The 14,066-nt window shown below is 35.4% G+C and overlaps 1 protein-coding gene across 2 annotated transcripts in view; it reads right to left on the bottom strand.

The window, feature by feature from the left end:
• Positions 1-14,066, bottom strand: part of LOC116174899 (protein apterous-like) — a 52,461-nt gene that overhangs the window by 14,591 nt on the left and 23,804 nt on the right. The window contains exon 2 of one of the 2 annotated variants that reach the window (XM_031492923.1): positions 7,044-7,255. In XM_031492923.1, the coding sequence (XP_031348783.1) occupies positions 7,044-7,255 (212 nt within the window). The remainder of the gene's footprint in view (positions 1-7,043; positions 7,256-14,066) is intronic. The other variant, XM_031492924.1, reaches the window with a different exon arrangement.

Here is a 14,066-nt window from a genome sequence, read left to right as displayed (position 1 = left end):
ATTTGGTTCAATGATCCGGATAACGTAAATAAATAAAAAAGAGCGCCTGCGATTGGTGGAAAATGGAAGCTGTAGGCCAATAAATGAAAGTGGAATACGGCGATACTATGTAATTTTCCGCGTCTCCACCGAATCGCACGAAGATTTGAATTTAGATTCTACTTACCCTCCACGTCAAAGTTGAACTTGAGCCCAGGGTTGCTTTTTATTTTTTAGGGGAAAAACTACCCCAATTAGAACAAAATCGTATAATTGTAAATTAAAGCGGGTAATTGATTCAAATCATCTTTTAAAGGAGTGAATAAATATCAATTAACATTAAACAACATAACTTAAGATTTTATTACAGTTTAACCCCTAAATCTTACCTCTAAAATAGTCATAGAATACTCCCGAGTTGACTCCACTGATTTGCATGGAAATTTGGATTTAGGTTATTCTTACCCTCCACTTCAAAATTGGCCTTGTGCTGTTGGTTGTTTATTTTTTAGGGGTGGAAACTATCCGTATTAATCATATAATTGTAAATTCAAGCAATTTGGGATTATTTAATTATACAGTAACATTAAATTTAGATTTCTTTCCTATTTTTATTTTTTACCACATAATTTCTACCATTATAAAAACTAACCCTTGCGAAGAAATTCGAAAAGTTGTAGTAATTTTTTTTCTTCATTGATACTATATATACAGTAATTTTTTTAATTAAAATTTTATGAATTTATTTTATTTCAATTAAAAAAACAACCCTTATTGTTTGAAATATACGTCCTAGATCTCTAGATTTTCAATAACAAATAGAACAAAATAAAATTTATGTTTATATGAATGTTAATTACTAATACTTTTGAAGTTATTTTGAAAAAAAGGCAATACATTTTTTTTACTTCAAAACTACATTTTTTCAAAAATAAGCACTTTGCACCGGTCAAACTTACAGATCATATAATCAATACATAAATAAAGTAAACTGTCAAGCGGTAACGCTTAATTACAATTAGGGTGCTAATTAGGGGGTGATTTCCTCGATTTTTTTTAACCAAAAAAAAGGACCAACTCTATTTTGAGCGTAACTCACTTAGTTTTGATGCTAGGAACTTTTCTTAAAAACAAAAAGAAAGGTTTTTTCAAACACTTTAAAAAAGTATTCATAAATTTTCCTCGAAAAGTGCTTCATTTTTTGGTTATAAGAAGTTGGCACTGACTGGTTATAATTTCAACAAAATACATTAATAAATAAGAAAGTTAACAGCGTGCGCATGCGCAGTTTAATCGTTAAGGTTTTCTTTGGCTCATGTGCCAGAACATTTGATACGTTTCTCTGCTTCAAATATAAAGAGGCTTTGGGTTTGCTTATCTTCATCTTGTTTCACAGTAGATACCCCTTCCCGCTTATGGAAATTACTGTCGTATCCGTGTGCCGTAATTTTGTTTTACCTTCTTCGCCAGTGACCGACCTTCCGAATTCTGGAATTGACCGTTGTTTCTGAATTTCCGACACAGTAATCTACCGTCCTTGATCAAGAGCAAGAATCGACAAACTCCTGGTGGCGCTTAAAATTTCGTCCGGTTCCGTCAAGGCTACCGCACTGCTCCGTCGACTATTGGAGTTGATTTGTAAAGTAAAATATAATAAGATTGTGAACAATTTATTTTGCCAAAGTAAACTGTATTCTTTTATTGTTATTAATTGCGATTAATTCTATTGTGTGCGGACTATCAACGTTCGTCGCAATTTTATTGTATTTTGAAGTAACCCAGGTTCTCCTGAAAGCCTTTGATTCTAAATATTTTCGATTGAGGTAACTGCATGGCCAATTGATTACTGACAAACCCAATAACTATAACGCCATTGAAAATAATAATAAAAAAAGATAGGTAAAGAAATATAGAATAATAAAGGGAGAAGAGAAAGAAGAAAATCATATTTAGCTTTTGTAACCAAGGGTCGTTACAAGGCGTTATATTGACAGAGGGTGGAAAAGCGTAGCATTTTTGATTTTCTTAAATAACCATGCACGTCCATTTTGGGTTCATTTCATAAAGATTTTGTTAAGATATTTTATAGTGAAAGGTGAAGTCATTTACTGAATTTTAAAGGAAAACTGTGCCACCATTTCGACGAAATCATTGTTGTCGTTGCATTATCAATTCATTGTGAGTTACCGATACGCGGAAAACCAATAATACGCGCGGACGTCTGATTTAGATTCAGCCGTAAATACATTGCGAATATGTTACTTTCTTAATATGTACGCGTGTTATTTCATTATTGGGTTAGCGTTCGTTACTATGAAAGCGTTGTGGTCTAAGGTGCAGAACGTCCATTGCGTTTATATTTGGAGCGAGTAGACGATACAAAACAAGTTTATGAATCAAAACTGTACACCTCTCTTGTGTATACAGGGTGTTAATAAATTTTACATTAAACGGCAGCCGGTAAAAAAGTTTAAAGAATTAATGCGCTTTGCTGGCTGTTAAACTCTAGGTTACATAGGTTAACTGCGTAACATTGGTCAATTAATCCAGTGCATAAATATAAGTTGAAAATGGTAATATTTAGCAAATTCCTTTTTTAAATCCTGAAATGGATTCGAAATGACCCTAAATGCAGCGTAACAACAAAATGCCCTTAACACCTACGCATTCCGAAAGCATTAAGTTACCTAAATATGTTTAAATCTTGTAATAACTTTTAACTTGTTATAGTGTAGTGGAAAAGAGTAATGGCTAGTCAGCCATTTTGCTTCGGTGATCTTGATTTTATCATTTAGGTAAACATCTTAATTAGTTCAATTGAACGTTGTATAACACCTAAATGGGTGATAATGATTTTTATTACATATGTGTTATTATTTTGATTGATGTTTAATTACCGCGGTAGCAATTTTAATTAGAGTCAATTTGATGTAATTAGAATGCAATTGCAGTTCAGGGAATAAAACACGAATTAAATTAATTAATCTGAAAATGAAAAAAAAGGGAGTGGAGTAAAGTGTCCGTCGGTTGATAGTTTCTAAGATGAAATGAAATATTGTGCTATGGAGCCGACCTACTTCAGTTTAGATTCGGTAACAACCCAACTCAAGCCGTCAAGTGGATAGCGTATGGTACTAAGAACCATTAATTTATCGAGACAGTGCAACTTGCCATGTTCCCTGCGGAATTTATGAGCAAATATGTGCAGTTATGTATTAAACAGCCTGTATAGTCTGTTAGACGAGCTGCGGATGGGAGAAAATTAAGACTGACCAACTAAAAGATATGAGGGACCACCTGAACATCATGTATACTCGCGCATCCGAATTGACAGGCAGACGGATGGGAAATTCTCCGAAATATAGCATTTTGCCTTTGTCCTCCAACATTTTACAGATATTAACAATTAAGTTTTTACATCGCCAATAGATGTGTCTCGTCTAGACGATCTTTCCACCCTTTGAGAGTGCCCCTCCAGCGACATTCCGTTCTGCAGATATTTGCACTGAAAGTTTGACATCACCAGTAGATATGTCTCCACTTGCCTTTTATGAGTACGCCCGCTTCCGACACGTGGCACTTCCTTTTCAAGATATTCGCTTCGATTTCACCAATTATAGATATGTCTCGTCCAGATGATCATTTTGTCCGTTATTAGTGCTTTCGGTTTTACGGAGATAAAAGGAATTCAATATAGAATCGAGAAAGATTTATGTAACATTCCGGAAATATTTATTGTCGATGAATATCGTCTGTAGTCTGGAATTGGCTCTGCTGACATAAATACTGTAACGTGGTTTACAATTAAAATTATTATTTATCACTTATAGTTTATAACATAACTCGAGCGCAAACTATTTATTACTGAATATTTCATTTCGGCAACGCTGTTAGAACTCCTTGGAGCACCATTCGATGCAGGATTCATAAACGATTCCAGTGTGTTCCAAGGGAAAAGGATGAATGAGGAATGGGATCTTTTAAAGGTCTGGCACAGATTCAAAATATGGGTTATACAGGGTGTTCCCAAACACGATCCGCGAACACCTGCGTGAATCTGGCTTCACAATTTTAGGAAGCAATACATGGATTGCGCATTGCATGTGCTCATTTCCATAGCCAGCCTGCAAAAACAGACGATCAGCTTGGGCAGCGCTGAGTTGGCTGTGATTAAGTGCCCAGTTTCAAGAGATCCCCCCCATAATATTGAAACCGGTCGCGCGCAATCAAAATGCAAACGGATGCATACGATGCGCAATCCATTTCAAAACGACATTTTTTGCTTCTTTATATAAATTGGAGGGCCATATTCAAACAGGTTCCGCAAACGCTTCGTTACCGATCTATAGGGTGTTTGAAATATATGTCACGCTGAAGGGCTTACATCGTTAGTCATATCAATGGTAGTAAGAATATACAGGGTGGTGTTTTTTTCAGTTGTCTTGTTCCATTTTGTCCTGAACGCGCCACTGTAAACTGTAAAATATGAAATTAATTTTCTGATTTGTTTAGAAACCTTTTGGTAGTATTTTCTAGTTAGCTAAATGAAAGTAAAGATTTTTAAATGGTCCCGTACGGCCTGGATTTATTTCGATAATATTTTGTTTTTATTAGTTTTAACAGTTCGCATTTGGAATTGTATCTTGCATTTGCAGGAGATATAAAGAAAAAAACTTAAAAAATCGTGAAACCTGTAGATTGGTAACGAAGTGTTTGCGGATCTATGTTTATATGAACTTTTAATCATAACACCAGCGAAAGGATTAGTCCCTTCCGTATGTACATTAGAATACCCTGTATAGTGCAAGAACAATCAAGTTTTGATTCATCAGAAGATACGCCGATCAAGTATAGAGAAACGATTTACTTTACTGAGACATTTTATTAGAGTACCATGAAAGATGAAATCAGTTTTTAATCCGCCCCAGCCCCCTCCGTAGTTCAGAAAATATTTAGGAAAATTCCATATGAATTCAGAAAAGGTTCGGGGAAATTTTGGACAGATTCAGTAAAGATCTTTTTTAATCTTTTGACGCGAGTCCCTCGTGTTTGTCTATTCGTCAGAGGATATAACAAAAGGTTCTCGGTGAGAAAGAGTTGAATTTTATGCGCATGTTTTTGGGGGTTTCGATTTTTGGAACTTTTTTAATTTTTAATTTTTTTAAATTTTTTGAATTTTACTGAAATGTCTATCCTATCCTCCAAATGTTTAGGTGAGATTTTATAATTTTTCTGAATTTTTAAATATTTTTTTAACTATGTATTCGAACTTTTTCAATCCGATATTTCGTTTCGGTCAACATGCATCTTCTGGATTAAAATAAAAATTTTAGTCGTCCCTTCGTATAGAGGGTGTTCTTAAATATGATGTAAATAGGGAAGGGGGGAATTATTTGGCTAATTTTATAACTAAAATAAATTCAATAAACATAGTTCGTTACCGGACTACAGAGTGTTATAGTTCTACCGTATACAATTTACATATTTAAACCTTCAATTACAACATTAAACACAAAATGCAATTTTTAATGCGAACTGTCAAAACAAGAGATTATCCAAATAAAACCAGGACCTACTGAACCATTTTAAAAAGTATGCCTCTTTTCTAACCCAAATATTTTGAAAAAAGAATGAAGGTCAAGCCAATATATATTCTCTGCAATTTTTCCTTTATTGTTATATGGCAAAATTTTAACTTTTTAAACAATCAACTTGCGTGTTCAGTGAATAAAATGGTCTTCGTCAATTTGTACAGTTGTATAAGATTTGAGTATAAAAAAGGGGCTATGCGTTTACTTAGCCCCCATTTGAATTTTAGAAATATAACCAAAAAGGCACAAGGCACAAACCGTGAGCATAAATGCACAATAGAGCGCAAATGAGGCACAGTAGATAACAACATTGGTTAATTATTGGGCTAATGGGGGGCTAAGTGAACGGACTCCGAAAATCAAATAAAGTACCTACCTACTTCCGGGATTTTCGGATGCTTGCTTCGAGGGATGCGTGGACAATAACTAGTGTAGTCCAATTTTTCTAGGATTAACCTATACTTCGTTTAATTTCGCTTACTTCGCAAGCTTTATTCAAAGAAACGAGAATTGAACTTTTTTTAGCTGTTCTAAAAATGCCGCCTTTGCGATTTCATCATTTGTAGGGAGGCAAAACGAATGAAACTGTAAAAACCTTTGACGTTGAAGGTAATTGTATACTACAACGCATATAGTAAGTCTTGCATTTTCAGTGACAGAAGAGGAGATCTGAGTTAAACAGCTTAAAACGAGCTTAAAACTTAAAGTTTCAGTATACAAATATTCACAGAAATTAAATCAATCGAAGATAATAAACTCACGCGTGTATATGAAGTTTTAGAGTAATGGAAAGTGTACGTTAATAAGGCAAATGAATTTAAATCTCGGTTCATTTGGCACTAAAAAATATCCGGATCCGTAAAGCTCAAGCGCCGTAAATTTTTCACGTTTTTCTTTTACTTGAAAGTTGACACTGACAAAATGGCGACTGGAAGAAAACCCTCTCTGGGGGATATGGAGTAATTGGACCGCATCCACGAGGGTAGACTGATTTATTTTATTTGAAGATGCGGGTGGGTGGGTTTAAAAAGGCGTGCTCGAATATGCTGCTCTCGTATTGATTTAATATTCCATAAGTAAAATTTCGCCGCGTTCCGCTTTGTCTAAGTAATTATTTTTTTTCTTTGCGCCCTTCGCGGATGCGTCGCCCGCGATGAGTTCGTCGACGTGCAGTCGATGCGAAAATTTCGAAAGTGCGCAAATTCAGCCTTTTTTCATTGATAAACAATTGGTGCACCATCTGAAACGCCGCTAGCTGTAAAAACTGGGCCTATTAAAATCTTTCAGTCGAGTGAGGTTGTTTATCTTGGGCCCTCGTTACTACCGCCCCAGGCCTTAAGACTTTACGATTACTCCCGTAACTCCAATATTTCAAGTGGAAAAGACCAAGTAGACGTTTATAGGATTGGTACGAACATAAAATAGATTTTTAATAAATATTAATACATCTACAACATAAATATTGTATCTTACCTGCAATACTCTTTTCGGCAATCCAGTCTTTTGTGATAATTGTTTTAAATCCTTCGCGTCGGGATTGTGATTAATTGAAAAGTAGGATTTCATTGTTCTAAGTTGGTGGTGCTTAAACGACGTCCTCATCCTTTTCGTCCTTTGGTTAGATCCCATTCCAGGTCCTCCGGGCGATCGACCGAACGACATGTCCAAGTAATCTGAATTTAAATCTGCAATGAGTATATTTCGGCTTATTTTCAACAAAATGAAGGGTGACATTAATAAAAACGTTACAAAAACCGAATGGGAATGAAAAAGAAGCGTAGGTTTAAATGGCCGAGTGGAACAAGCAAAAGTGGGCGTAGCGGCTCCTGCTTCACGATATTTTCCGTTGATAGTGTTAGCCAACAAATTCAACATTGACAAACACATCGACCATTTTTCGATTAAAATCTGATTGTGAGTAATGCACTACTCGCAACCTATAATTCTTGGGCCTTGTTAAATTTTATAATACAATTTCCTACACTGTCTACGTTTATGGCCATACAAGACTGTGAATGAATCATTCAATATTTTCTTAATCCTTAAACTGTGGACGTGATAACAATGAATTGTTTGGGAACGCCGTAAAAAAATCATTCTCAAACCTGTCAAACACATATCGTGAATTAAAGGTCAGCTTCTAAGTCCAGTAACATTCCTTTTATTCTGCGCTTGATAACCAAACAAAGGGAAATTTGTTAGTACCAAATGGCGTTATTGCACAAACTATTTATTGTATAAGTGATTGTTCTCCTTTTAATTTGTACCGAACTCTATCATTCTGTCAATCAAAGATGTACCCACCTACATAAACTTCAGAAAAAAACTATCAGAGAAAGGTGATCAATAATATATAACATAATACAAGGTTTTATATTGAAAAAAAAATATTGATGAGATATTCTATTTCTTAATGGAACACGTGATTAGATAAGCAGTCTGTGACCGTGCTGCACCCTGTGATAAAGAAAGTAACCATGTAAAAGTAAAAATAGCGTATGGTATAGAATTTAGAGTTCCCAAACAATTTTCTCCGGCGATAGAATATTGATTTCAAAATTATTAATTACCAATTAAGTTTTATGATCTTATATAGGTACCTAATATTGAAAATCTCATTCAATTGAGGTGCTATTGCTTTTGAAAAGGCCGCGCTTAAATTCTGAAACGTTTGACACCGAATTAGGACGATTACTAACTGCGCTGGTTGTTTGATCTCTTGCCGTGGCTGTGTCAAATACTTCTCAATTGCGACGTATCGAATCCGCATCTTTGTACAAAACTGCGTCCTGCTTCCTTGTAAAAGTCATTGGGAACACATCGTAGACATTAAAATATCTATTTTAACAACAAAAATTGTGACGGGACACCCTGTATATGACAATATTTCACTTTATTGAGTGTACATCTGGTAGATTATTTACGAAATAAGCACAGAATTGGTTTATTTTATTAGAATCTGTATCTCAGTGTCTGTTTTTCCTTTTGGAATTGTTTGTAATTGCGCAATTCTTTGTTTAAATTTGATGGCTTTTGTAAATTGTTTACTTAGATTTGCGTATTTATTTATAAATTGCGTATTAAAACGTAGAGACATCTGGTCGTTTGCGATAAGAAGTTTTCATCAGACAAAATTTATTTAACGCACGTGTTCTTATCCCTTTTAGAAGATAAGGTGTTTCGAAAAATTGCGCGTTATTACGGCGTAAGTGGGGATGTTTGGCGCGTTCAATCGAAGCTGGCGTTATGAAGTCTAATTGTAATTGGAGGTTAATTTGAAAAATCCCGAAGGAGATTATTTTATCATGGAAGTGGCGTTCCTTTAAATACTGGAATCAAAGTAAAAATGCGATTTGTTTAATTGAAGACGCAGCTAAAAATCAAAAACAAAAATTTATACCATGGAAATCATCCATACAAACTTAAGAACATATAGCAGCGCAACTGCATGAAAGTTTAGACGATTCTAATTTTAGATCAGATCAGCAACAAAATTCAAAAATTCTTATCAGTAGATAAGTAACACCGGTTCTGGCTTACTTTGACTTTGAGATCTGCGCATGCGCCAAGTTCAACGTCATTCGATTCGGTTCTGTTTGTCGGTGGAAACAGGTTGGTTGAGCAGAAACGAGTCTGTACCAAAAACAAGTCAATTAAATAGAACAGCTTTGTTCAGAGAAATTGGTCGGTTTAACAGAATCAGATTGGTTTAACCGACCTGTCCACAAACAGAACCGAATCGAATGACTTTGAACTCAGTTCTCAAGGTCAAAGTGAGGCAGAACAATAGTTGCTTACCTACTCTCATCTCACGAACAAAAGGGAGCAGCGTCCTAAAATTCGACGCTATTGCACAATTCGCGGTAAGAACTGAAATTCCTACCCCATTAAAATGTAGTATTGCTGAGTTAGGAAAACTATTTCAATTTGTAAATGGTGCGTGGGGGTCGTGTGCGGTAAATTCATCCCTGAAAATTCGATCCCGCAAGTTTCTTCCCAGTGAAATTCGCCTCGGGAGGATTCTCCCAATTAAAATTCGCGCCAGAAAAATTTTTCACCAGCGGAAGAATTTTCCTTAGAAAATACTCCCTCAAACTATTCTCCATCCGAAAATTCGGACGCCGAAAATTTGGCTCCAAAAAACTGGCGTTCTGTAACGGGTGGTCGCTTAGTCGTTTCAAAAATTTAGTTTTGAATTTATATTTTACAAATTTACAAATATACCGCTTCATAGCGAACATGATAAAGTGTGTCTGGAAGAAGATCGATAACAAAGTGTACCTTTTCAATAAGAGTGTGCGAAGAGAGAGCGTAGCGCGGTGATTTTTTAATGCAGTTTCAGTTAGACCATCAGCGAGCACGTATCCTTTTTTAGCGCGCTGAAATTATTCTTCGATTTAGCTTAAAGAGCGATCGCGTAAGAATATTGATATACAGCAGGGAATTTAAGGACAATCGGTTCCTTTACTCACAGCAGAAAAATCTAATTAATTCGACAAAACTAATATCAAAACAGCGGAACATTGGCATTTTATTCCCGTGCGTAATCACGATCTCGACTATTAGTTTCGGGAATTTGCTTGGATTCGCGACTCATACAAACCTTTTTTCCCGAAAATTTTGCATTCATCACGAAGAAAGCGGCATTTTTCAAAGAGAGGTCAATTTTTTTACCAGAAGGAAATATTACCCACGTCAATAACTGTAAATTAATTTACATTTTTTGATTTGTATAACGTAGTAGTCGGAATTTTGTTCGAAATATTTTTAATATTCTTGAAGGAATCGACCCATGAAAATTATTTGCAAGAAACAGATTTAGTGATAAAAATTGAATTCAAACAAAGGATTTTTGGTTATTTTGTTTCGTAAATTGGAAATTTGCATTTAATTTCAATAATAAGTCCTTTGGTTGGATGAAAATTTTGTTTGGCATTCCGAGATGTGTTTTGAACAGAATAATGAATCAGTAATTTATTTTACCCAAAATCGTCATGAAAGGTTCATTTTCATGCCTACTTTATGTCAGGAAAATGTTAGTGTTTATGACGAAGGCAGGCCAGTCTACTTTTCCTGCCGCCTGTCACTTTACCGGCCGCACCTGTCACTTATCCTGCCGCACCTGTCACATTGCTAAATGTCTATAATGACTCCTATCATAATTGACAGATTGCCATAAACAAAAGTTGTATATGAAAATTGAAAAATTATATTAAAATACGATTTCAAGTAAAATTTAATACAAAACTCGTCAGTAAAATGACATTACTTGACTCGAAAATTAAAGTACTCGGCTCCAAAGGGGCCTTGTACTTCAATATTTCCTAACCAGTAATGTGTCATTTTCCTGACTTTTATGTAAAGATATGAATTTTAGATAAGGGCATTGACACGTGATCACGAGATAGGCATTACATTTTTTTGTATGTTTTTTAGCCCGAGGGTAAAATAAAAACTGCCACATTACAATTTTTGCCGGTGCTGTAGAAACTCTATTTTATTTAAGGCAAGTCGGGATTCAACCCTTGTAAATGCTAAGCCGGTACATTCCGGGGTATTTATGCTCCCAGAAGATTCGCCTTCGGAAAATTTTCAGGACGTATCTTAGCTCCCAGTGAAAATTTGTTATCAAGAACTTCACCATATCGTCTTACAGTACCGCGATCGATGGTAGATCGATACCAACCCAGCTCTCGTAAAAACAATCCAGGAATGTAATATAATAATATAATATAATATAATAATATATAATATATATATTTGCTTGTTATTATACAAGATGTACTTACAATTGTCAAAAAAAAAATATATAAAGTATAAGTATATAGGTACAAATATAACAGTTGTGTAAAGTAAAAAACAAAAAACATGGACAATATAATATGATATGACAAACTACATAGAATACATTAAACAAATTTATCACACTTTATCACAGATGGTACTATTTAAGAATTCTTCATAGTGGTAGAAAGGATTGTTTAGCAAATAACTTTTTATTTTACTTTTGAGACTGAATTCATTAAGTGTGCGCCAATTATATGGCAATTTATTGTATAATTTATAAGAAATGTAAATAGATTGAGTTTTTGATATTCTCTTAAAAGGAATATATAAGTTCTCTCTCGTTCTTGTATTGTGACTATGAATTGTAGAACAAGTGGTGAAATTCTGCATACTATATCCATATCATAATATTTTTTTTATGGCGAATTTTACGGGACGAAACCTTTGGAGAGACATCTGCCGCACTGCGCACATAAACCTTTCTGGCGCGCATATTGTGAACTTATCTGGGGGGGGGGGGGAGGCGAATTTTCTGGGAAATCTTCCCACAACTGCTTGAGGGTAGAAGTTGGCAAACCATATATACAACAATACAAGTAAGTAGAGACGTCAATGGTTTGCCATCTGGGGATGGGAACAAAAATTCATATACCTCGGGAAGAAACTAATAAAAGGAACGTAGTAAGCTAAGAATTTGGAAAAATGGAATTTCATTCACTCAATACGAAATAGGAATCATTTAAATAATTCTTTTTAATAGTTGTAATAAATAACTTGTTGATTATTCGATATGACGTCGCACTCGCTCAGACAACTAATTTGCAGAAATTGCGTCGCGATTACGAAATTTCAAAGCTTGTAACTTAAATTCAGTTTAATTTTGTTCGTTTTTTTCCCACTGATGTCTGAGATGATTAAAAACCGTTGTAGATATAGTCAAACATAGTTAACTTAATTAATGGCTCCGCAATAAATTATGATGGACATTTCAATTTGTTTCGTCTCCTAATAAATTATGACTTCCATTTGAATGGGGGCACAAAATTATAAATGGGAAATTAAGAAAATACCCGAGACACGCACAGGTGCTCGTAAAATTCATTTACCGCGAGTCGCAGTGGTCCACTTAGAACAAGTTATTGATCGACGAAAGCCCAATTCTGCACAAAAGTGAAAGTATCTTATACCATTGACCGAGGCGGCCGTTAAAAACAACAAATAACTATCAATAAAGAACAGCGCTAAAGTAAACATAATAAATTATGTTGTGTGTGCCCCTCGTGAGTCAATATACGCAGTTAAGGGCAATAAAAAAAAGTACTCCACCAAAATGGCCTCTACTACATCGTGCAATATGGTGCGCCATAATCCCCTCTCGACAATCCGCTTAACAAAAGCGGATTGTATAGCGGTAGACACAAGCCAGAAAGATCTGCTGTCATGGGGCACAATTAACTTGCCGTCAATCTGATCAGGTCTTGTTCAAACAGCTAATCCATGTACATGTCGTTTTATCGATGCAGCAGCTCTCGACAAAAGTTGGATATTTAATTAAGGTTTTGTTTTACTCGCTTCGTTCAGAGAATGATTTATGAATAGAATTATACACTCCGTTACGGATTAATCATTTTCTGTTATAAAATGGTGCAACGTTTCGGTTATTGCAGTGTTGTGATAATAAAACTGTAGCTACCCCGAACTTTTTGCGTTATTGACTTTCACTGCACGTGGAACGGAAATGCTTGCAAAAGCCCTATGTCCAGGACACAAAATGTCAAGGGGTGGTTGAAAGAACAGTAAACGAAATAAAAAGATACCGGTTCTACTTGACCAAAAAGGGAGTAAAAGTTCTGTTTCCTGGGAGAATCGTGAGCTCATTAGGAGATAATTTGCCGCATCAAAAGTGGCTTTATTACTGTAGCAGATTCACTGGGACAATCACAATGATCAACTGCAGTCGCAGAAATGCTAGAAAATGGGCATTTTTAGATCCACCAGAAAATGAAACATGGTAAACGGCAAACCTAAAATTGTTTAGCGCAGATTTAGAAGTTTAACAGTTTTCTTTCATTCGCTTAGTGTCAAAATAATCCGTGATGAACCAGCATTAAAGTAATTGAACCCGTGTTAGGTGCAAATTATAAACAAGGGCGGTTTGTCATTGTGATCATTAGGTTATCTTGTCATTAAACGCTTTTAGGTCCGTCAATAAAGCTTCACCATTGCGTTATCATTTTAATGACCAATTGGCAGGTGCTCGGTAAATTCTGTGTGTTAAAGAAACTGGCGACTTAGTCGTGGTTATTTTTAATTACATAATTAAGTTTATCACATGGTCCTGCCTAACATTGAACGGTTTCCTCCAGTAACTTAAAAAATCCGGAGAAATGCTCCTAAAAAAGCCGTTACCCCAGCTGTAGTCTGAGGACTATATATGTTGAAGAGGGAACTATATCTTAGTTAGGGCTCAGGGGAGGCGTTTCTTTTTTGTAAGTTTGTCTTCTCAGGCGTGAACTTAGCTCTTGCTTCGCCTGCAATTAGACATCGCGGGAATTTTTCATTTTTACTCAAAGGGGCAAAAGATCCTTTGTGTACAGGGTTAAAAAAATAGAGACTGTGGTAAGGACACCGATGATGCATGGTTAGAATCTTGAACCCACCTTCCCAGAAAACTGATTTAATTCATCTGTTTGGCCGAAGGGGGAAAAC

Source organism: Photinus pyralis, unplaced genomic scaffold (genome assembly GCF_008802855.1).
Source record: "Photinus pyralis isolate 1611_PpyrPB1 unplaced genomic scaffold, Ppyr1.3 Ppyr1.4_LG6, whole genome shotgun sequence".
Classification (NCBI taxonomy): domain Eukaryota; kingdom Metazoa; phylum Arthropoda; class Insecta; order Coleoptera; family Lampyridae; genus Photinus; species Photinus pyralis.
This window is presented reverse-complemented; position numbering and strand designations above follow the sequence as displayed.